Source organism: Clinocottus analis, unplaced genomic scaffold (genome assembly GCF_023055335.1).
Source record: "Clinocottus analis isolate CAN_PGR_092001 unplaced genomic scaffold, fCliAna1.0.p SCAF_2, whole genome shotgun sequence".
In the NCBI taxonomy this organism is placed as follows: Eukaryota; Metazoa; Chordata; class Actinopteri; order Perciformes; family Cottidae; genus Clinocottus; species Clinocottus analis.
This window is the reverse complement of record NW_027175931.1, coordinates 17,676,277-17,700,252: the sequence shown is the minus strand read 5'-3', so window position 1 is coordinate 17,700,252 and position 23,976 is coordinate 17,676,277. Positions and strand designations below refer to the sequence as shown.

At 43.3% G+C, this 23,976-nt stretch overlaps 1 protein-coding gene across 1 annotated transcript; it reads left to right on the top strand.

Annotated features, from left to right (window-relative positions):
- Positions 1 to 2,519: 2,519 nt before the first annotated feature.
- Positions 2,520 to 22,351, top strand: dhx36 (DEAH (Asp-Glu-Ala-His) box polypeptide 36). Its single transcript, XM_068584998.1, has 26 exons — positions 2,520 to 3,172; positions 3,814 to 3,971; positions 4,137 to 4,250; positions 4,396 to 4,678; positions 5,303 to 5,341; positions 5,494 to 5,664; positions 5,855 to 5,934; positions 7,399 to 7,473; positions 9,006 to 9,172; positions 9,273 to 9,354; positions 9,489 to 9,629; positions 10,221 to 10,326; positions 12,886 to 12,973; positions 13,799 to 13,854; positions 14,031 to 14,095; positions 14,728 to 14,871; positions 15,271 to 15,388; positions 16,222 to 16,320; positions 16,921 to 17,094; positions 17,236 to 17,322; positions 17,409 to 17,492; positions 17,585 to 17,684; positions 17,821 to 17,911; positions 20,165 to 20,285; positions 21,609 to 21,761; positions 21,843 to 22,351. The coding sequence occupies exons 1-26, from the start codon at positions 2,852 to 2,854 to the stop codon at positions 22,065 to 22,067; spliced, it is 3,342 nt and encodes a 1,113-aa protein (XP_068441099.1). The 5' UTR covers positions 2,520 to 2,851; the 3' UTR covers positions 22,068 to 22,351.
- The last annotated feature ends 1,625 nt before the right edge of the window (positions 22,352 to 23,976 follow it).

The window sequence follows — 23,976 nt, the reverse complement described above, 5'->3', positions numbered from 1 at the left end:
CTCAGCTTCTGTCTCATCAATCCTTGTGATCAATAAACTTGCTATTTGCTTTTTTTTGTGAGAGATTGGGACTTGCACGTAGCTGTACAAGTGCATGTTTACTCATTTCAACCATCTGAATGAATTCAGTAACACAAAGTACTCAAATGTGATTCTTTATTACAGAATAAAAGCAAATGATTAATGCAGTGATTAACAACTGAAAGTGACTGACCGAGCTAGCTTGTTGTTTGGTTGTTGTGCCCCTAAGATGACACTAATATAATCCTCAACCGTTTATATTGTATTAATGCTCTTTTCTGTGTTTCAGCTGAAAAGAAATCAGCACAAAATGTAAATTACGAGAGATTTTGAAAAAAGGCTGCATGGCAGCAAAAAAATAAAATGAAAATCGCAGTTATCAAAAGCTTTGGCAGCAGCTATTCCTAAATGCTCATCATTTATCTCTGATCCAAGGACTTTCACCTCCCACTCACAACGTGATTATTCTAACAGTAATAAGGTGGAGGTAAGCCTGCATCAACATGTGGCATCACTACTTGAGACCTCCGGCTCAACACACGAACCATCGATGAATAGCAGTCAATGCTGAGGATGTCTGAGCCGGAGAGGATACAAAACACCCGATGTTAAAACACGATGCTTTTCATCGGAGGTTTTCCATCTTAGTTAAATGATGCATATGAGTCAGAGATCATTTGTGTGCGTCACAGGTAGCCCTGAGGGTATGAAGAGGTGTAAAGAAGAATCTGCAAAAGTGGAGTAGGGGCAGGGGCCACACGAAAGGGTGCGTTCTTACATCATATCCTTTTACAACGTCTCCCTCCAGAAAGTCTTTCTGGTATTTCTCCCTCTTTCCATACAGCTCAGATTCACTCTCAACATGTTCTTTTACACTTTCCTACATTAGTTTCTCACTATTGTTTTGCCTCTAGCTCATTTTCAATCTCTCTTATGTTCCTCTCAGTGTCTCCAGCTGAGATATTGATTGTGCACATTTCAAATTAATGACACAGATGAAAGTATTGGCAGTTGAGTCGAAACCCCATGAGCAACTGCCAATTCAAACAAAGTTTAGCAGATCACGGCTGATTCCAAACTTCAAAGACAAGACTGACTATTTCTGTCAAAGCTGAAAAACAGAGCCAGATATTTAATTCATGTGAGACAGATAATGAAAACATACTCCTCAAGAGAAATTTCAGATGACGCTTATCTTTCACATCAATTGACAATAAAGTAATTATGTCATCCGGAAATGATCTTATCTCACTGTATATGCGAGGTTGTCTGTGCGGCAGTTGCATTTCCTTTAATTACAAAATAGTTGATGACGCCGTGAATGTGGACACAATGCACACATTTTGATTTCACAGATTATAAAATCAAACGTTTCACATGTTTGATTGTATCATTGCCACGATAATGACAGAATGGAAGAGTGCGTGAGTAAGAGAAGTTGATTAAAAAGCGGTGATGCATGATGTTTCATGTCATTGACACAGAGCTGGAGGGTTGGTGGGTGGCTACTCTGCAGCCTCTCGTGCATCATGGATGCCCCATGAGTGACACTCGTACCTTTGATTCCTCTTGCACATCCTCTTGTCTCTGCCATGGCCACTAATTGGGTTAATATTGCTTTTATTTCATAAGAAAAAGAACGAAAAAGAGAGATAGATAAATACCCAAATAGAGCTGTCAGCTAACTTAAAACAAGACCAATGTTTAGTACATTCAAATCAGCAAAGTGTAATTGCTAACCAACACTAAACAACTCTGCTATTCTGTTAGTGCATTTTCAGTCAGAGGGTGATGGATTGCAATTGTTTTTGAAACTATATTGTATATAGTTGATGAATACCTATCATGTTTTACAAGAGAATAGACTACAATTAAACTACAGACTTTTTTTTAAACGTGAGGCTAATGCTTTCTAGCAGTTAGCAGTCGTGGCAGATCTTTTTCATTTGCCTGTAACCTTTAAGGCCTTAACGACAGGTCATTGCCTGATGCTCTGAAGCGTAATGTTTTAAAAAAAAAATGTTTTACCGTTTATTATTTATATTACTTCTTTTGATTTTTCCCTATGTCTCTTGTGTGCTCTTTACCTGTTAACTGCTGTAATCCTGAAATGTCCCCACTGCGGGACTGAAAAATGAATATATAATATAATCTAATGTAATCACAGTTGTAGTTACATGCATGTAATAATAATAATATTAACAATAATAACAACAACAACAACAACAATAATAACATTTCTCATTGTATCTTTATACACTATCATTGCTACAACATTGTGTCAACAATCAACATAATAGTCAACAATGGATCATTAAGTATTACAACTACACATAATTTAAGGAGTTTCTACTACACGTAGTGTTTGCTGTCTGATCTAAGAGCCAATCAGCTCTCTGATGTGCGCAGAACTGATCTCATCTCGAACGAACTTCAAACCACAGAGCTGTGATATCAGGCAGCTGGAAATGATCTCTGACGTCATTTCTATGCGACATGCAGATGGACTCCAAAAAGTGTTGCCTTGACAGCATCCTCTGAGTGTCTTACAGTAAACTAGTGGGCCATCATTTCAACTGTTAATGCAACGTTACCTATCAAGGAATTAACTGCGTGTGTTTAACCTCATTAGTGTTTAATCTCTTACCCGGAAGTCGATTTAACACGTCAATGTAACGTAGCGAAGCACCGGCTCTTAGCTTCGTTAGCATTAGCGAGTAGCTAACGTTCCAATACACGTAACGTTAAGTTAACCTAGCGTTACCGATTAACCGATAGTCATCCAGCGTCTTAGCGGTGGGTGTTAACACCGCTTGTGTCTGACGGCGGTATGAGTTCTGGTTATGGTGGTGGTCGAGGAGGGAGAAGAGGCAGAAGAGGTGGAGGAAACAGAGATGGAAGCAGGGACCGATGGGATAGAGGAGGTGGAGGAAACAGAGATGGAAGCAGAGACCGATGGGACAGAGGAGGTGGAAGAGGTTCGAGTGGACAACGGTCCGACTTGGACCAGGACCGAGGAGGAGGAGGAGGAGGAGGAGGGGGAGGAGGAGGACAACGGGACCGTCCTCCTCCCCACCTGAAGGGACGTGAGATCGGTCTGTGGTACGCAAGATACGGAGTCGCGAGGAGGAAGCAGGGTGACCGGAGATCGGTATGTTTGGTTGAGTGCACTCTGTGTTGAGCGGGGCAGGTTGTCACTTCATCAGAAACCTTGATCAGCACCTATACGAGTCACCTGTGTGACATAAGTGCCTCATATCGGTGAGGCACAGGTGACAGGTGACAGCTCCATCCTTACTGATGTATTAACCCCTGTAGTAGACACCAGAGCTCAGCACCTACTGCCTGATTTCCAAGCAAAGTGTGGGGCATTTGCAGATTTAATTGAAAAAAAACAAAAAGATTAAAAGGACATTGTCTATGTGCCGACATGTGCTCACTAACTGGTGGGCAAAACCCTGCAGTTGGTTGGTACGCCACCCAGATCCTGACACGTCTTATCATTGCTTGAATCCATTTGATGGGTAGAGACAATGGCCTAAACATTAGAGACACCTACCCTGAATGTTTTTCAACTTCCAACTTATAAAACTGCATTCGAGTTGTTTGTCATTGGAGCCGAAGAGATATTAATATTAAATTTACTGGGTTTAGAAAGAGCATCGGAAGTCTGAGAGGGACAGAGTTTGTTTCACATTTGTACAGACTGATTATGACTGAATTACCCCCTTCACCTGTCCTTCACCTGTCCTTCACTTGTCCTTTACCTCTTCTTTACCTGTCCTTGTGCAGCGGGCGGTGGTCCAGATGGATGAGGCCAGAGAACAGCATATTACCAAGCTGCTTAGCTCGGTCCAGAATGATTTCCCCTGTCCGGGGAGAGATGGCAGGGACGCAAGAGCCTCTACATCTAACAGCGGGCGGGCAGCTGCAAATAGCAGTGGTCATTGGTGAGAACAGAGTCTGTAGCCATTCTGTTTGAGACTAGCATGGTGTCATTTAGGGCTTACGATAAAGAAAATGGGAAAAGTAGATAAGATCAAAGTGTCTGGGGTGTCAGTTATTTTTTCAGCTGTGAGTGCTGACAAAAATGTCACTCTAATCTGTGTCTGCAGTTACTTCGATGGGGACATGTCTGAGGAGGAAAAACAGAAAATGGAGTTCAAATCTGAGGATGAGGAGGAAGAAGTTACTCCAGGCCAGAAGAAAGCAACTCACAAATCGCAACGGTAACTTACCAAGCCAATAAGAAGCATTGCTTCAAAAATATATTGCAATACTTGCTGACGCTCCATGCAACAATCCCAGAACAACAAATATTGTGTGGTGATCCACCGCATTGAGAATATTTACACAGAATGTTTTTCCGTTAAGTTACTTCTCCCATGCAGTCGTTAAAGATGAGCCTCCGGACACGTGGGATGATGATGATGATGATGAGGAAGAGGAGCAGCAGCAGCAGCAGCAGCAGCAGCAGCAGCAGCAGCAGCAGGAGGAGGAGAAGGAGAAGGAGAAGGAGAAGAAAGAGACACTCAGAAGGAATGACAGGGACCTGGAGTTCTTACTCCAGGAAGTAACCAGAGACGCTTCACTTGATGACCGTTTGAAGAGAGATCTGCAGGGCAAGAAATCAGATCCAAAATACAAAGAAATGCTGGTGAGCATATGGATGAGTATCAAGTTCATTATGTTGAACGTAATCATTTTATTAAGTGTCTGCAAAGTCCACTGGACCAGACCTGTATTGGTGGTTGGATGCCCAACCTAATAGGATGAATTCCATCCAATTAAACAAAGTTGCATGATTATTTCTGTGGGGAAGATTGGAATAGTAAAGCAACAAATAAAAATAACCAATAACAACAGGATAATTGGAGATGGGAACAGTAAATGTGACAGAATAATTTGTCAAATCTTCCACGTAATTTCTAATAATTCTTTGGCTTGTTTTGTACTTTGAGATTTACAAGTCAACAGATGTTTATGTTTAGTGTAAGACTATATTATGGAGTAAGGATGGGCAAAATATTGGTAAATGTTTTAAAAATGAATTTACAGAGAGGATTAGTCACAGTTTCACAATATTGTAAAGTCCCATTATTATTGTGAATATTGAGGAGTTATTGTCAACCTACTGCACATAAGTTGGTTTGTAAAATTGAAATAAAAGATGTTTTGGAATGTAAAAAACTGTACACTTCATAAAGTTATAAAGAAAGAACGTCTTCATTGTATTGATATTCTTCATTCTTAACAAATGTTTTACCTTTTTTGCCTTCAGAAATTCAGAGAAAAACTTCCATCTTATGGCAAACAAGAGGTAAGTTTTTGATTCCACTAACTCTTGAAGCAAACGATCTCTTCCTCATCATTGCTTATTCTGCTAAATAAAGCCATCTCCTCTATTTCCCCTGTTTGTCCTCCTCCTTTCATGATCTTTCTTCTCGTCTGCTTCCATCTTTCTCTACTCAGGAGCTGGTTAAGCTCATCAACTCAAACCGTGTCCTGGTGGTGAGCGGGGAAACAGGGTGTGGAAAGACCACTCAGGTTACCCAGTTCATCCTCGATGACTACATCAACAGAGGCGTGGGCTCGATGTGTCGCGTGGTCTGCACGCAGCCTCGTCGCATCAGCGCCATCTCGGTACGTGCTCTTCGTTTTTCAGCTCTTTGTTGGATTGTGTGTGCATACCACGGTCAGACGTGGTTGCTGAATTGAGTGATATCGTGTTTATGGGCTGCATCGTTGGCTGCAGCTGTCATGTAATTTAGATGGATATCCTTGAACAATGCTAATTGTGTTCTTAAACGTTTTGTGCATGCTCCTTTTTTAGGTAGCAGAGCGTGTAGCAGCGGAGAGGGCAGAAAGTGTAGGAAATGCAAATTCATGTGGTTACCAAATCCGCCTGCAGAGGTAAGAGCGTCTCTTCAAACATATTTTACAATGATCGACATACCTGATGCTGTAGCAGCATCTACACGCTAAGCACTTCAGGAGCCGCCGTTGTTGTTTAGAACCAACGGTCGCCTCTCTGTGTCGTCTCACAAACACCTAAGCATTTGATTTTAATAAAAGTCTTCGAGAGCATTACTTAGAAGTAAAGATGCATTGATTTATTGGCATTTAACCTAAACGGGATGTTTTCCAGCTGATTGGCCACGTTTACACATACAGGCCACCACTGCCTCATTATAGCTTCATGACCACACACACACACACACACACACACACACACACACACACACACGTGGGAGTTCATCGATGTGAGTAAAGAAGACATAAAGCATGATTTGTCACAACACATTATGATATTGTATGATAGTTAATTCTCATTCATGCTCCGAGTAATTTTAGTGACGCGCTCGTGCACCGACAGCGTTGTGAGTAAATATTCGTTAAGTCGTTCTACAACGCACAAGACACACATACATATTGTTATATATATAGAGATATATATATATATATATATATATATAGATAGATAGATAGATAGATAGATAGATAGATAGATAGATAGATATCTATAATAGCATATCATAATGTAACAGAGTTATGGTTGTAGTGCAGGCAAAGAAAACCGTGAAAATAGTCCCTTCCAGAAAACTAAAACATCCAGTCTGTTCTTCTCCCTCCAATGAGACAAAACCAGGGTAGCCTGTGAGGCGAGTACAGTAAAGTCAGTCGGGCTTTGTTCCCAGCTGCTGAAGCATGAGACTCCTGAAGATTCAATCTCAGTGGAAAGAACTGAACAGGCTGCGTGCACGCGCTGGTGCTGTCACCAGGCCTACATAAATTAGCGATGAATCAAAACCATGCCAGTGCTGCAGCATTGGAAACTGTACACATTGCACACAGAGCGTGATGAGTGATGGGTACTCGAAGCCCGGCGGCTCCTCTTTGCCCTGAGCGCCTTTCAGCAAGTTAATTCAGCCAGAGCGCCTCCTTTCACTGTTGTTTATTATCTGCTTTCTTATTTATTACTTACCCTGTTGGATCATTGCTATCGATGATCTTATTATCACACTGTATTTGCTCGTTGTATTAGCGTCTGTGTATACAATGATTTGGGATTAACATAAATGAGAAGTAATCTTACAATTGCTAAACGTTATTCTCTAATACTTGTGCAAAGTTTGATATGAAGATCTTTTTGTCTGTGTACCAACTGAGTATCAATGCATTGCTGCTTAGAAATAATCTTTGAGCAGAAAACCGAGAAAAAAGTGTGAAATCCTGAACTGGAAGAGGAAGATGTAAATATCCAGACATAAATGTGGGAAATTGAACCGAGAATCCTGAGTCTCTGGTCTCTTTTAGTTCTTCTTTATACTCATCTTAATTTGTATTACTTTTTTTTTTTCTGCTTCTCTTTCTCAGCCGGTTACCACGGAGACAAGGTTCGGTCCTGTACTGTACAACAGGCATCATTCTTCAGTGGCTTCGCACAGACCCGTGAGTCTCTCCCCAGCCCTGCTTCCTCCTCATCCTCATCACATCTTCACCCTGCATTTCTTCTGCCTCCATGCTTTTCCTCTTGGTGTCCTTCCTCCAGTCTTTTGTCTCATCTGCGTCACTTCGCTTTATCCCCATTGATTTGTGGTTGACTGTCTACTATCTGTGTAAGAAGCATTAGTATGGGTCCCCATTCTCAGACACACACACACAGACACACACACACACACACACACACACACACACACACACACACACACACACTCACACACACACACACGCACACACACACACACACACACACACACACACACACAGCTTCTGTTGACTCATCCTTGCATTCTGATTGTCTTCAGAAAAAAAAAAACAGACTAAGTGAGAGTGCCAGTCTTTCTTGTTGTCTCGCTTCATGGTCTTCTCAGAATTGGCACAGCGCTTGTGAGTCACTTAGAACTACAGTTGTCTGGCAAAAATACTGCAACTTTTTTGGCATTAAGATGTATTTATGCAGCAGCTTGCTTACGAGCCGACAGTCGTTGCTATGTTCACACTCGTCGGTTTCTGTCTCGAGCCATCAAGTGATTAATTTATATTTCCCACAGAGCCTTTTTGATCATTAAACTACTGTTGTACAGATGAGCACAAAACTCAATTCTGGTTCCAAAGAGCGCATATCTAAATATGTAATATACCATTTTTAGATCGCAAAAGCTTTGATGTGTCATTTGAAAAGTGAGTACATAAAAAAAACAGCATCTTATTATAGCTACTGACCAAAGGATGCTTTTTTCAGGCCTGATGAGAACGCATGCACTGCATTCCAAATCACATAGTTTCTCTTTTGATTTTTAGTCCATATTGCAGCTGACAAGACAAGCTGACAAGACAAGGTATCTTTTGTTGCATGTGGTATGCTTAAAGTGGGACATACTTACTCCTCATCACAATGCACCTTGAAGTATGACCTTCTTGCTCGTATATCAGTGCACAAAGGATTGTGAGTCAGAATAATCAGAGAAAGTATGCAGGCTTGCATCCTGTTAAATGTGACTGGAATGCAGGAGGACATCATGGTATTTATGGCATATTGCATTTGTAGTGGGACACACTAAATAATGGGGGTGTGCGAAAAAATTGATTGAGCATAGTATCGCGATATTTTGCTCGGCAATATTGTATCTATACACGGAAGCCAAGTATCAATCTTTTATTTAATCAATTCTAAACTTTTTTGGTCATAGAATAATAAAATCAATTTATTTTTTGTCAACAAAGTTTTCCTTTGGGGACAATTTGCGGTTGAAAAAAAGGTAATAAAATTGCAATCTATCGCAATTCTCAACGTATCGCAGTATCGCGATAATATTGTATCGGGACATTATCGTATCCTCGGACCTCTGGTGATTCCCACCCCTACTAAATAACTTTTCTGGCCTACTCAATAGTATCGTCATATTGGTATTGGAATGCCCACAGAGACCCAACCTAAAATGAACCACTGGTAAAACCATTTTTCCTACTTCTTGTTTCAGGTTATTGTCCAGCATCAGCCACCTGGTGTTGGACGAGATCCATGAGAGGAACCTGCAATCTGATGTTCTGCTCGTCATTGTGAAGGACATCCTTGCCCATCGAGATGACCTCAAGATCATCCTCATGAGTGCCACGCTCAACGCAGAGAAGTTTTCTAAATATTTTGGTATGCAGTCCAATGAGTGACATACAACAGTTTGTTCAAGTTATTTGTTTTGGATTGTTCCTCCTTCTCATCTCCCCGTTTCCCTGCATCCAACCTTTAGACAACTGTGAAATGATTCACATCCCTGGTTTGACGTTCCCGGTTGAGGAGTTCCTACTTGAAGACGTTGTGGAGATGACCAGGTAGAACGACACTGCTCCCAAACACACACATGCAAAGATAACATGGACACAAAACAACTACAAAGACACTAACGGAACCACAGCCCTTCTGTTGGGGTCTTATATGAACTAGTGTGTGTGTGTATGTCTGCCAGGTATCGGTGCCAGAATCTGGACCGCCGCCCCTCAAGGAAGAGAGGCTTTTGGCATGGGAGCCAATCCAGGCCTGAGAAGGAGGAGAAAGAGGCTGAATACAAGGAGATGTGGCCCAGTTATGCACGCTCACTGCAAGGCAGGTGAGTTGGTGAGAACAGCTGAGTGGTTAGATAACGTGGTACATAAGTAACATGGTACAAAGGTAACATGGTACAAAGGTAATATGATACATAGGTAATATGGTACACAGGTAACATGGTACACAGGCAATATGGTACATAGGTGACATGGGTTGTACAAACACTGCAACAACTGTAGTTTACTGCTGAATCTTTGTGATGTGGTTTTCCATCCAGCAACTGGGAAAAGCTCCACTTCTCAATAAAACTCACAAACACTCTTTTTTTCTTTTATTGCAGCTATTTGCAGTGCGATCCTTTTTCTTTGCCTCCATTATTACTCCGTGTCGCTGAGTCGATGCCACAGAAAGTATTGGATTTTTGTACAGGATTTCTTCTAGAGTACTGTGTACTATACTAGACAGTGTACTCGCTGTCTGAATGCACAACCCTAAAGTCATAACAGTTATTAGCAAAGTTATATGTCAATTACTACACTGCATGCAGGTACAATAAGTCCATAGTAAGTAAGTATAATTTAGACTTAAGGCTTACATGGAAGATGGAGGGGGTTTGTGTATTTATTCATTGTCTTTGTCCCGTGTTTTACAGATACTCCGACAACACTGTTGAGACACTGGAGATGTTGGACAATGATGATAAGATTGACCTGGAGCTTATCGTGACACTGATTCGCCATATTGTGTTTAAGGACGAAGTGAGTTAACCTTTGTGTGTCTGGTTTCAGGGCAGCTGTCTGAAAGTGGCTAAATTGTGATGTCTTTACTGAAGTACATTGTACTCCATTGATGAAAATGGGGTCAGTTATATGGGTCGGAACAGCCTAAAAGATCTGAGTGCCTATGTTACAGACACTTGAACTATAGATTTTAGCTTAACTTTTTTCATGGGCTTGAAAAGACCCAAACCAGTGGACTAGTGGCTTAGCAACATGGCTTCAAATCGAATAATAGTGAATAGTTGACGGCCATACAGAGAGACGCACAGTACATTCCGAGGTGGAGCAGATGGAAGCAACAGGAGGGCTAGCTTCCAAACACAGAGCAACATTAGATCAGAGGAAATATCAGGGATTCTGACAGCAGAGCCGTGCTAATGAGTGATCGGACAGATGCTTATCCCATGCACATTCATTTCCTTTTGACTTTGATTTGTTTACTCTTTTCTGTTCCTCTTTTATTCCAGTGTTCAGTTCAGACTTTGGTAATGTGGAGTATATTCAACTAAGTCAGAACAGACGTCTCTTTTTTTTTTCTTTGCATGGTTTCAGACATCGCTATAGCTCTATTTCAGACGGAATGAAGGCAGAGAAAACATTTGAAAAATTATTGCTATTTTAGTAAATCCCTTGTTCAAATTGTATTTGCAGCATATTCCTTATGTTTTTTTCAACTGTTTTCTAGTTAGTCACGAAGGTCAGTGCCAACATGTGAAAACAAATCTGCACAATGAAACGTGAAAGCATTCAGCGTGGGTTGTTGTCACTATTACAAGGGAGAAAACAATGGTGACGACAACTTTTGAAAGGAAGTGCCTGAATGGAAGAAAAACAATCGATACTGCTCTCACCGTTTCTGTATTTTTTCAAACAAAGTGAAACTATTTTGACTTGTTTGTTGGTTTGTGGTGCAGAGAAACAGGAAAAAGAGACGGGCTCAGAATGAGATGTGACTAACGCAGTCAGACAGAATAATTATCCCTTCCCCTACTAAGCCATATCTCTCAGTCACGGCCACCGTCAGCCAGTCAGCCAGCTGATTCGCCGTGGCAGTGTCCAACGGTCGAGAAGTAACTGCTTGATTCTCTGTGACGGCGTTCTGAACCGAGGACCCGGGCCCTCTGCCAGGCTTCCAGTGTGACGATTGGTTCATTGTGTTGCTGGAGTCCGTGATTAGACACCTAGGGGGTGACACACAGGCATTAATGAACACCTGCTGGGTGTGCGTGTGTGCATGGGTGTGTGCGTGCGTGCGTGCGTGTTTCCAACGCTACAGACTGCTGTGTGATTTTTGCTTTTTGTGTTGGATTTAATCATTCTTTACTGCATGTGTGTGATCATGTGTTTTTGTCAGGTCGCACACCACCTGCATCTCTTTCCTCCTTTCTCTTTCACACACACATGCACGGACATTAACGCACACAAATCTAGTCCCAAGTGGGTGACCGTGTGAGCACTGGTAATAATAATTAGCTTTAATTAAAAGCCACTGGCAGAGGTTTTCAGGACCCAGAAGCTATCGTTTTATGTCTGTTCTTCATCTCCCCTTTCTCTCAGGAAATGAAAAGTCCTTTTTAAAGACTATTTTGTATCTGCTTAATATTATCCTGACTATCATTTCTGTTTAATTTGAGCTCTTTAATGGAGCAATAATATTAATGTAGTTTCCCTTTTGACATTAGTTTAGAAGTCTAACATTATATTGGTCTTTAGGTTTATTTCAGTATGGTGCATCCAGTATGTCACGGTCTGTAGAAGCTGCTGCTCGTGTGATCAGTCAATGACTCCAAAGCCAGGTTTTAAACCTCTACACCTTGTGTGTGTTTGTAGCAACTGGCCAAGCTCCTTCGTTTTGAATCAGGAAAAAAAGGAAAATCTGTGTTGAAATAAGTAAAAAAAGTTTGTGGTCCGATGACATCAAACACTAATGCATTGAGACGTTTGGTGAAGGAAAACCGCTTTCTAGAAAAGCATGTTTATATTCCCGTATTCTAATCTCTAAATCTTGACTCATTGCATTATTCTCTGTGTCCTGTTTCTCCATATGATCACTAATTCTTTGTAGGTATTATCCATTGCAGCATGATGTGATGTTGTGTTTCATTTGATTTTGCTCGCACTGGCAGACCTCCAACCTAATTAACCGCCTTCATCTGTTTATCCTGCTGATGTTTTCTCAGCTTGCATTTGCACGCCTCTATATTCTCCAGGTGATGAATAGTTTTTCCTTTTTTTTTTTCTTCTTTTTTTTCCCGCCGCTTTAAGAGAGTCTATCCCTGTGGTAATGTGGAGCAGAAGCCCTGTAGTGGGAAGAGGATGCTGTCATTATGATGTTGGCAGGTAATGTCGGGACATATTGTGTGGCTCAGGGCGAGTCGGCTCCTCCGAGGACGCGACGCCTCGCTCACTTGGCTTCGTTGTTGCTGAGGCTCCTCCGGTTAACGGCTGCTGGTTTCTGTTGGCAGCCTGTCTCTTGTTGTATTTTGTCGCTGCGTGGCTTTCAGCTGCTGAGTGTCGAGTCGTGTCTGTGTCCGACAGGAGGGAGCGATCTTGGTCTTCCTTCCTGGCTGGGACGACATCAGCAAACTCAACGACCTGCTCGTGGCTCAGGAGATGTTCCGGTCAGGTACACGCCTGCAAACACACACTTGTGACATGAAAGCGGCTTCTAGTGACCTCAGTGTTGATACACTTCAGGGACGATCTGTATTCATGTACGTTTGTGCTGTTTTATGATTTCGAAGTGCGAAATGTGGCAGTTTTGACATTCCCCTGTTGAAAGTTTTTCTGTGCCCAACTTAAATACAGTAAGTTATACGTTTGAGCATCCTTATTTTACTGGTTTGGATCTGGTCCAATATCATTTGCACTCCAAAATTATTTTTTTTAGCTCTCCACATACTGGATTTATTTGCTCTCCACCAAAGTTTTAGCTCTCCACACAACAGTGTGGAGAACTACAATTATGAATCCACTAGAAATGAATCGGGTTTCAGAAAATCAATTAATCAGGAACATATTCTACTGATTCATTGATAATGTAAATGGTAATTGGCCCTAGTGTGATATAAATACTTACAAAACCTCAAGTGTGCATAGATTGAGAAAGGAATTAGAGAAAAGACTTAGAGTAATCATACATACATCATTTTTCTTTGAGGTGGGAGTATCTATAAATGTAAGATTCTTTCAAACTTTTGTGTATAAATCATACAAAAGAAGATTTTTGAATATATTGGATTAAATCCATTGTTTTTCTGTTCATATTTAATAAAAAATATAAGTTTTGTTGCCAAAGATGAAAACATGGTTACTCATTGTTGCATTCTTGATATCGACCAGGATTTTCACGGTTATATCTTTTGACATAATTGTTCAGCCTCACACACGAGCAGTATTACATGATGTTGTGGTTCTTTGTTTGAGTTTTTCTGTTGTGTCTGTGTTTCAGACCGGTTCGTTATCATCCCGTTGCACTCGCTCATGCCGACCGTTAACCAGACGCAGGTTAGCTCTCTCTCTCTCTCTCTCTCTCTCTCTCTCTCTCTCTCTCTCTCTCTCTCTCTCTCTCTCTCTCTCTCTCTCTCTCTCTCTCTCTCTCTCTCTCTCCTCTCTCTCCCTTCTTTACTCCCTCTCTCATGTCAGAAAAGTCTAATCTGATGTTTCACCCCTACTCTTCTCAGGTGTTCAAGAGGCCTCCTCCTGGAGTTACAAAGATTGTGATTGCTACCAATATAGCTGAGACCAGGTGTGTGTGTGTTTGTGTGCATGTGCATATATTTATATTTGTTTGTGCAGCTTTTGTTCTTGCTCCTTTTGCAAATGTAGTTTGGGCTGTTTCATCTAGTAGGTTTGGGAAAATGAAAGAAAAAGCAAGAAGTGATGACTCCGCGTCCCATTACACTGGTACACACACATCCGACTGTATGTGTGTGTACCAGTGTAATGCAATGGGTCTCAGGTCTAATTCATAGGAACAGCAGATTTGGAGCCAATTAGCATTCATTTCCTGGATTGATTCTGGAAACTGTCATATTGGTTTGGATGGAGCACACACAGTCTGTCGATGTGTTAATGCATTCACAGAGCATCGTGCACACACGCACTGAGCCGTTTAAGAAGCTGCCTGCACTCCCTTCACATCACTATACTAAATATAGACTCTAAACCTACCACAGGGCTACATTTAATGTTTTTTAACTTGTGAATGATTGAGTGTGAGTCTTATCTAAACATTCTTCACAGACTGCTTTGAAGATTTCTTTCTGTCTGATTGGGTCTTTATTCAAGCCTCTTTTTTCTGCCACTTCTTCTTCTTGTTCCTCCTCTTCCTCTTCCTCTCTCTCTCTCTCTCTCTCTTCCTCCTCCTCCTACTCACAGCATCACTATCGATGACGTGGTATACGTGATAGATGGAGGCAAGATTAAGGAGACCAACTTTGACACCAGCAACAACATTAGCACCATGACAGCGGAGTGGGTCAGCCTGGCCAATGCCAAACAGAGGAAAGGACGTGCTGGCAGGTATGTGGGTGGATATAACGAGGGCACGCTGTAAACGAGTGCCTCTCGGCATGCCGCGCTTATCTGGACGCATTGTTTTCCCTTCTATTTGTCATCTTAGCTTTCTGTCAGTCTTTCCCATCAGCCCACTCCTTCCTGCCTTCCCATCTGTAAACACCGAGGAAGCCAAAGCGTAGTCACTCCCAAGTTGTTTCCAGTTTGTGACTCGAGACGTCTGTTCTGTTCACGAGCTCTGGCATCAAAGTGGAGCGTGGCCTAATTAGCAGGAGCTGCTTACCGAGCGAAGTCTCATCCCATTGATTTTATATTAAGCTCTTGTCACAGGACTGATGTAACGCGCAACCTCTCTTTTTGTCCTCCCCTCTCTGTCCCACTCTCTTCTTCTGTGCATATGTCCAGAGTGTGTCCAGGGAAGTGCTACCACCTGTACAATGGTCTCAGGGCCAGCCTGCTGGATGCTTATCAACTCCCCGAAATCATGAGGACGCCGCTGGAGGAGCTCTGCCTGCAGATCAAGGTTGTCTATGAGGAGAGAGAGACTGAGAGGGACACCAAGGTGTTGAGATGAGGACATGATTGATGTGAATGCAGAAGGGGAACGAGGACCACGCTGCTGTTTTAGTTGAATTAAGTTTAATTACTGCCTCTCCTACATAATAATAATAATAATAATAATGATAATAATAATAATGAGGGATGGACATTGTGGTCTCCAGCTCTTTCACTCCTCTTCTGAGCCTCGTTCTCTTACACGCTCAGGCGCTGTCTTCTTTGGTTGCGTACTATATTTTACCGACTCTTTTTTTTTTTTTTTTTTTCATCCACATATTCCACTCTGAAATATTTCAACCCCTGCTAATGGAACATTAAGCCAAAGTTCACTGAGCTCTAGTGTTTACAATGATTGTTCTCACCGGGCTTTATTGGATATGCATTTGAGTGCGTGTCGTCCTCTACTTCACTTAAAAGTATTTGGGATTATTTGATGTGGTTTTTGAAGCTGGTGGGTGAGAGGAGGACTAATGCATCAGCTGTCCTTAAAATGAGAGAAACGCTAACGACATGCTAAACCGAGAGGAGACTCTCTAAATCACAACACTCCAACCTATTAGTCAGACATAGAAATGTGGCCCCTTCCTTACTCTTCCATTTCTCACAGGTAGATGTGTATTTGAAATGACATATTTGATGTTGAGGTGAATACACATTTAGAGTATGATCTTTTGTAATCATTATATTCTGTGCTCAGCTCCTTGCTATATACTGTACTGCCCAAAATTCAGTGCTACAAATTACAATATAATGACATGCTTTTGCTAATAAATGTGTAATGGGATATGTGCTTCCTAGATTCTGAATCTTGGGTCTATAGCTCGATTCCTGGAGAAAGCCTTGGACCCTCCCACTACAAACGCCATCAACCTAGCCATCAAGAACCTCGTAGATCTGGTGAGAAAGAGTTCAGATCATTCATTTATTGTTAAAGATACGTAAAGACCAAATCAGAAATAACAAAACGGCTGCAACTAATAATCAGTTACATTATCAATTCATCGGACGTATTGTTTCAACGTTAATCAACATCAGCAAAGAAATGTACCAAAGTCATTTGGGAAACAGTACTTTAGGAAGAGAGACTCTTATCTGAGCTGTGGTTTCAAGGTCTCCTGTCTAGAATTATTTTTTACTAATCTGCTAGTTCCAAGGATGCTTGTCCTCTAGTGGAGGAAGAAGAGGGAAAATAAATGAGGACTAAAAGAGAAATCAGGACTCTTCCAAAAGGTTTGAGAAGATAAAGCATGGTGATTATTTCATGCCAACAATGTTAAAGCACAATAAAAGAAAGAATGCAAAAAAGTGGTATGTGACAAATATACAACTCAAAGCATATGCTCGGAGAGCCATAATTAATAATACATAATTCATCTTTTTAGCCTGCTTTCTATTTTGGAATGCTATTTCCCTTTCTTGTGGATAATTAAACATAAAATGTGTGTTGAGCTGGAGTGACTAAAGACGTGTGATATCCTTCTCTGGGCTTTGTGCTAGAATGCCCTGGACCGCTCAGAGAGTCTGACCGCGCTGGGTTTCCACCTGGCCCGCCTGCCTGTGGAGCCTCACATCGGCAAACTCATCCTGTTTGGAGCTCTGTTGGGCTGCCTCGACCCCGTACTCACCATCGCGGCTTCACTCAGCTTCAAAGACCCTTTCTTCATACCCCTGGTATGGCGCCGAGTTCACAGACATGAAAGCTTGTGTCAGCGGCGACACAACACACTGCTGCACTCTTACCTCCTGCTTCTTCTTCTTCTTTCATTGCACAGTAGGTCTTAAAGCAATACTAAATGCATGTGTCTGCCTCAGGGTAAAGAGAAGATGGCAGACATGAGGAGAAGGACCCTGTCCAGGAACTCCAAGAGTGACCACCTCACCATCGTCAATGCCTTCCAGGTAAGACGGCGCACATCTGTCACATCTGTTCTTCAACTCTGTCTGCCGTATGACTTGATTCTGTTTTAATGTACTGGATGGAACAGGGATGGGAGGAAGCCAAACACAGTGGTGCCAGGTATGAGAGGGAGTACTGTTGGGACAACTTCCTGTCTGCCAACACGCTCCAGGTGAGTCTGACTCTGAGTCCTGAGTGCTATACTGATGCACCACATTACATGTTCAAGTAGACTTTAGAAGCAATGTGTCCTTCATCATTCAGATGCTGCACAATATGAAAGGCCAGTTTGCTGAGCATCTCATGAAGACGGGCTTTGTTAGCAGCAGGGACCCCAAAGACCCCAAATCCAATGTCAACTCGGGTAACTAGGAATCAATTACTCATCGATCGGTTGTGATTCATCTGTCCAAAAATGCTCTTTCTTATGAATCAGTAATGAAATATCACATGCAACATGCTCCTTTTTGTATTTCTCTAACTCTCACCTCCTCTGTCAGACAATGAGAAGCTGATCAAGGCGGTGATCGTGGCTGGTCTGTACCCGAAGGTGGCCACAATCAGACCGTCTGGCAGCAAGAAGAGGCCTGGGTGAGTCAGCCAGATCAATGAGCAAAGACTGACAGGGAGAAGGGCTGCAGAGTACACAATAGAGAAGTAGACAATCATTGTTATGTGACTTTTGATCGACAAATGGCCTCTGCACTACAATATCTCATCAGACCTCCCAGGTACGAGGTTCTGTGACGATCACCTGCGGCTTTGCAGAAACCATGTTAGAAAAATTGTTAAAAACAGAGACAGAGGCGCTCTCGCAGCTGAAGATCAACGCAGTCATCAAAACACTGGCCTCGGGCAGCTGTCATGGGCAACGGCTGTGGCCGCAGTGCAAAAGACAGACACACACAACAGGGAGACACACACTTTTTGTTGTCGATCTCAGCGACCGACTTCGACCCTGTTGGACAATGAAGTTGCCACGGCCATTTCTCTCTGCATGAATAGCTCTCAGCACTGGTGCTACTGGAAAGCTTTTCACATGTCGGCACCACAACTCTGTTCAATCAGAACGCAGTTCCCTGCAGTCAAGTCGAGTCTGAAGCACACGGGTCTGAAGCACTCGAGTCTGCAGCACACGAGTCTGCAGCACACGAGTCTGCAGCACACGAGTCTACAGCACACGAGTCTGAAGCACACGAGTTTGAAGCACACGATTCTGAAGCACACGAGTCTGAAGCACACGAGTCTGACGCACACGAGTCTGCAGCACACGAGTCTGCAGCACACGAGTCTGACGCACACGAGTCCGAGGCACACAAGTCTGACGCACACGAGTCTGACACACGAGTCTGACACACACGAGTCTGAAGCACACGAGTCTGACGCACACGAGTCTGACGCACACGAGTCTGCAGCACACGAGTCTACAGCACACGAGTCTGAAGCACACGAGTTTGAAGCACACGATTCTGAAGCACACGAGTCTGAAGCACACGAGTCTGACGCACACGAGTCTGAAGCACACGAGTCTGACGCACACGAGTCTGACGCACACGAGTCTGACGCACACGAGTCTGACGCACACGAGTCTGCAGCACGCGAGTCTGACGCACACGAGTCTAAAGCACACGAGTCTGACGCACACGAGTCTGACGCACACGAGTCTGCAGCACACGAGTCTGACGCACACGAGTCTGACGCACACGAGTCTGAAGCACACGAGTCTGACGCACACGAGTCTGACGCACACGAGTCTGACGCACACGAGTCTGCAGCACGCGAGTCTGACGCACACGAGTCTAAAGCACACGAGTCTGACGCACACGAGTCTGCAGCACACGAGTCTGACGCACACGAGTCTGACGCACACGAGTCTGCAGCACACGAGTCTGCAGCACACGAGTCTGACGCACACGAGTCCGAGGCACACGAGTCTGACGCACACGAGTCTGACACACGAGTCTGACACACACAAGTCTGCAGCACACGAGTCTGCAGCACACGAGTCTGAAGCACACGAGTCTGACGCACACGAGTCTGACGCACACGAGTCTGCAGCACGCGAGTCTGACGCACACGAGTCTAAAGCACACGAGTCTGACGCACACGAGTCTGACGCACACGAGTCTGCAGCACACGAGTCTGACGCACACGAGTCTGCAGCACACGAGTCTGACGCACACGAGTCTGACGCACACGAGTCTGAAGCACACGAGTCTGCAGCACACGAGTCTGCAGCACACGAGTCTGACGCACACGAGTCTGACGCACACGAGTCTGACACACACGAGTCTGACGCACACGAGTCCGAGGCACAGTGCCACATTTGTCAGATTTGACACAAAATGAATCTTGACGAGGTTGCCATGTACAGTGGTTCTCAAATGGAGGTACGTGTACTTCTGGCGGTACATGAGATTCTTTTTTAAATATATGTAAAAGTAACATCAATTCAAAAATCCTTTGAATATATATTAATTAACTATGCTTAATCAAATAGAAGTGTAAGTACATGAAGTGAGTTGTCTATATACTAGATTAAATCACACACTGATGGCACAGCGCTGTGTATTACATCATTTTTTCAACAACCAATGCTTTGCGCTGGTTAGAGGATACTCGGCTGAAAAGATATTTGACGTCTCTGACCAAATGTTGAGAACCACAGCTGTAGCGCACCGGGGCAGTCGCGGAGAACTTGTTCCATATTTGGTGCTGGGGCCAGTTATCGAATACTGATGGTAGTAAAACTATACTATTTGTGTTTTTAATAGTTTGCATGTCCGTAAGTAACCCTGACACCCAGACAAACACACACTCTCTCACCCATCTCATCTTCCTCAGGGTCAAGGTGTACACCCAAGCTGACGGAAAGGTGTGCATCCACCCGAAGTCGGTCAATGCCGAAGAGACGGAGTTCAACTACACGTGGCTCATCTACCACCTGAAGATGAGGACGAGCAGTGTGAGTAGGCGAGGGCACGTGGGAATGCAACACGGCTGCACGAGTGTTTTTACATTCACGTGTGTCTTGTTGATTCTGTGTGTGTCCCTCTGAAGGACTCCTGGTTCATTCCAGCTTTACTCTGAATTAATATTTGATTAAAACGCTGCCTTTCAACTCGCCCTCAAAGGCTCTTGTGCTTCAAAGCTTCCAGACACAATGTGAGAGGCGGCGGTGAGGCAAAACGGTCAATGCAGAAGCGAATGCCCTCCTCTCTCATATTTCCATCTCTTTTTTTTCTTGTCTTTTTTTGCCCCTCTTCACACTCCCATTTTCACCTCCCTTCCATCTGTCTTTGTTCTTTTCGTGCCGTTTCTCTTTGTGACTGTTACCCTTCAGCAGAAAAACACCTTTCATGTCCTCTGATTTCTGCCTTTGTCTCTCACTTTGCCGCCCGGGTCTTTATGAAGAAAAGTGTTTTTGCTGGATTTCACCATTATTATAATCATCTTTTCTGTCAGTGGCTATGCATTTGTGTCTATTCTAGAAGGAAAGTATATAGAGAGTGCAAGCTTGTCAAGGTCACGTGTTTAAGTCAGAGAGAAGGGAGAAAAAAGTCCTGGGAAGCACAAAAAGAAAGGAAGAATAATAAGTGATGACTTTAAACTTAATCTCCTCTCACACACTTGCACCTAGTGCTCCGTTACGTTACACATCCATGAGGTAAATGGAGTCCTCTCCTGCTCTCCTGGCTCATTTTTTCTCTTTGTCTCCCACCCACTCCTCTGACCTTCCTCTACCGTTCTCTGATGCTAGTTCTCAACACGTCTGTTACCTTCAAAGCTGAAATATGAATGTATAGAGAGTCTGCTACTCGTGTGGCGTTTGACCTGAAGCCGAGTTTGTAAGTGTGTGCAGAGAGTGCATTGAATCACTTCTGTGTTCGGTCTAAATATTTCACATTTTCAATTTCATGTGAAACATCTTTACTGATTAAAAAAAAAAGAAAAGATGGATTTTTTATTTTTTATCTGGGCATCAATAGTCAAGCTGCAGCTGTCAGTTAAGCACAGGAAGGACAATGAATGGAAAAGAATGCAACACATTTATGAAATTCACAGACGGGGCGAGATGACATTTTTTCTTAACTGGAGGCCCTGAAACGCATTTCCACCTCGCGCAGCCTCTCTCCACTAATAGGACACTTTCAGCCCACACCACGGAGTAGCTGCCGGGCCCGGTGTGTCATAATGATCCGGTTTCCTGTCGCTGACTGCGTTAGCGTGTTTGTTGTCGCGCTGCTGTCGATGTGCGTTAGCGACGTCTCTCCCTGCGTGTCCTCAGATCTTCCTGTATGACTGCACCGAGGTGTCCCCGTTCTCGCTGCTGTTCTTCGGCGGCGACATCACAATCCAGAAAGACGAGGACCAGGAGACCATCGCCGTGGACCAGTGGATCGTCTTCAGATCCCCGGCACGCATCGCTCATCTTGTCAAAGTAAGCAAAGGAAACGCGCTCGCGACCGAGCCAACGATGAGACGCGTTGGGTTGACCGACCTCTTCCTGTCTTTCCTGCAGAGTTTAAAGAGAGAGCTGGATTCTCTGCTGGAGGAGAAGATCCGTAACCCTGCTCCCGTGGACTGGCAAAACCGTCAGTCCAAAGACTGTGCCGTCATCACAGCCATCATAGACCTCATCACCACTCAGGAGAAGCCAACGGGCAGCAATAGAGGTTTTGGCAAACCATGGGCGTCTGCCCCAAGAGGACAACACAGTCACTTCAATGACGACGACGACGATTAGGTGAGGCCGGGGTTCGGGCTGGCTTCGAGGAGAAGCGCTTAGGAAATGACTGACTGCACCCTCGGCCACAGAGGCTAGTGATGACAACCAGCTGGCCTCCAAGGATGCAACAGGACTCAAAAAAGTTGTGCAATTAAATGACTCGCATTGTTTTTTTTTGTTGCCCATTCTGTTATTATTTTTGCAAGGACCAATCTATGTTCTAATCTTTGATTTGGTTCATCTTGCTCCTTTTGAAGCAAGTTCACTCAATGGGCTGCTCAATAAAAAATGATCAAAACAAACAGGCCTGGATTTCATCTGCTTGACTAAGATGAAATTTAGAAATTCAAAAAACAGAGTCGTATCGCAATTACTTTGAAATATTGCAGGCTTTGGAGAACCATCATGGGTTCTGTGATGAGAGCGCTCCATTTGTTCTGAGCTTCAAGGGAGCAATCACAAGTCACCTGGGTAATCGTTGGATGGAACGAATACCTGCATAGAGGATATCTCATAAATATCTGAAAGTGCTGCTGGCCAAAGGATTCGTGTACTGAATACCCAGACAACAGATGGATAATTTATTGTTCCAATCAATACTGGAGTATTGGAAAGTATTTGCCTTTGATCTCGCCAGCAGTAGTCTTTAGGAAAAGTACATGTTGATCATTAAGAGAACACGACAGGCAACTGAGCTTTTATTTATAGTGGTTGAAATATATAAAAGGTCGTTTGCAGTTTCTGCAATAAAAATCAGTATTTTGGCAAACGTATGTTACAATTCAGGCTTTACATATGCTTTACATATTTACATGTCCACAGATGATTTACAATAGTTACAAGTACAGGAAGTGATTGAAATAAAGATCAATTCATGCGTATGTGTATGTTGTATTGCAGAGGTCATTGTCCCTGAGTGCAAATGCAAAGCTTTGTCTGGATCCCCGTGTCCTTCCTGCCTGCTGCCGTCACACTTCGCTTCATGCAGCTCAACAGTTGAGGAGCAGCCTGATGGATGGCGGTATCGCCACACTCTGACCAAGCCATTCATTCCCTCTGGCTGGGCATGGAAACACTAAAAAAAAAGAAAGATGACTCACGCTGGACGATCACATTAGAAGCAGAGGCGCTCTCTATCTTCCGGTCTCACCATCTGCACACGCTAATTAATTCAGCGTGCCTCTGTGACATCACAGATATAAATCCTGAGGTATTTATATTTACAACCTTGGCTGGAAGCTAAAGGTGTGTGATATTTCAGGCTGTCTGACTTATTGAGTGGAGGGAGAGGAGAAAAATGGGATCTGTGACACAAATGCAGAGTCTGATTCACGGTGTAGATATTAACTGCTGACGGAGCCTCTGCTTCACCCCTGGATGACGTCACACCCAGAACTGTTATGATCATTTAATTAGTCAGGACTGTTAATTCTGTTGACACGTTTCATAAACAAGTACTTTTGTTTCTGAAGCTCAACATACACCCTTCTATATTTTCTGTAAATATCATGGTACTGGTTTTACTTTCCCTCTGATGCTACTGAAACAACTTTTACACTAACGCACTGAAGAAACTGCCGATCTCTGTGTCTTCATTATCTCTTTCACAGCCCTCATTGTTACTGACAAAGCTCCTGAATGACATGGTCCTCATTAACAGAGCACACATGGCGCCGCTGTCATCTCTCCACACTAAAAAGTCTGCTTTACCTCCTACAGCGATGGTGTCGTTCCATTTATACATAGCACGCCGGCAACGCTCAACAAATATGTTTGGGAAAAAACAACATTGAGAAATTTCACACCAAAAGCTGTTAAGTAGAGAAGTGTTGAAGAAGGTGACAAAGTGGGCAGTGGGTGTGAAGCTTTCCTACCAACCGGGGTAATAAATGAATAAATGTGACGGATCGCAACCAACACGGGAAAA

Coding starts and splice junctions, on each gene's coding strand:
- dhx36 (XM_068584998.1), top strand. CDS start 2,852: ATGAGTTCTGGTTATGGTGGTGGTCGAGGAGGGAGAAGAGGCAGAAGA. Junction 14,872..15,270: donor AGGAAAGGACGTGCTGGCAG/GTATGTGGGTGG, acceptor GCATATGTCCAG/AGTGTGTCCAGGGAAGTGCT. Junction 15,389..16,221: donor AGCTCTGCCTGCAGATCAAG/GTTGTCTATGAG, acceptor TGTGCTTCCTAG/ATTCTGAATCTTGGGTCTAT.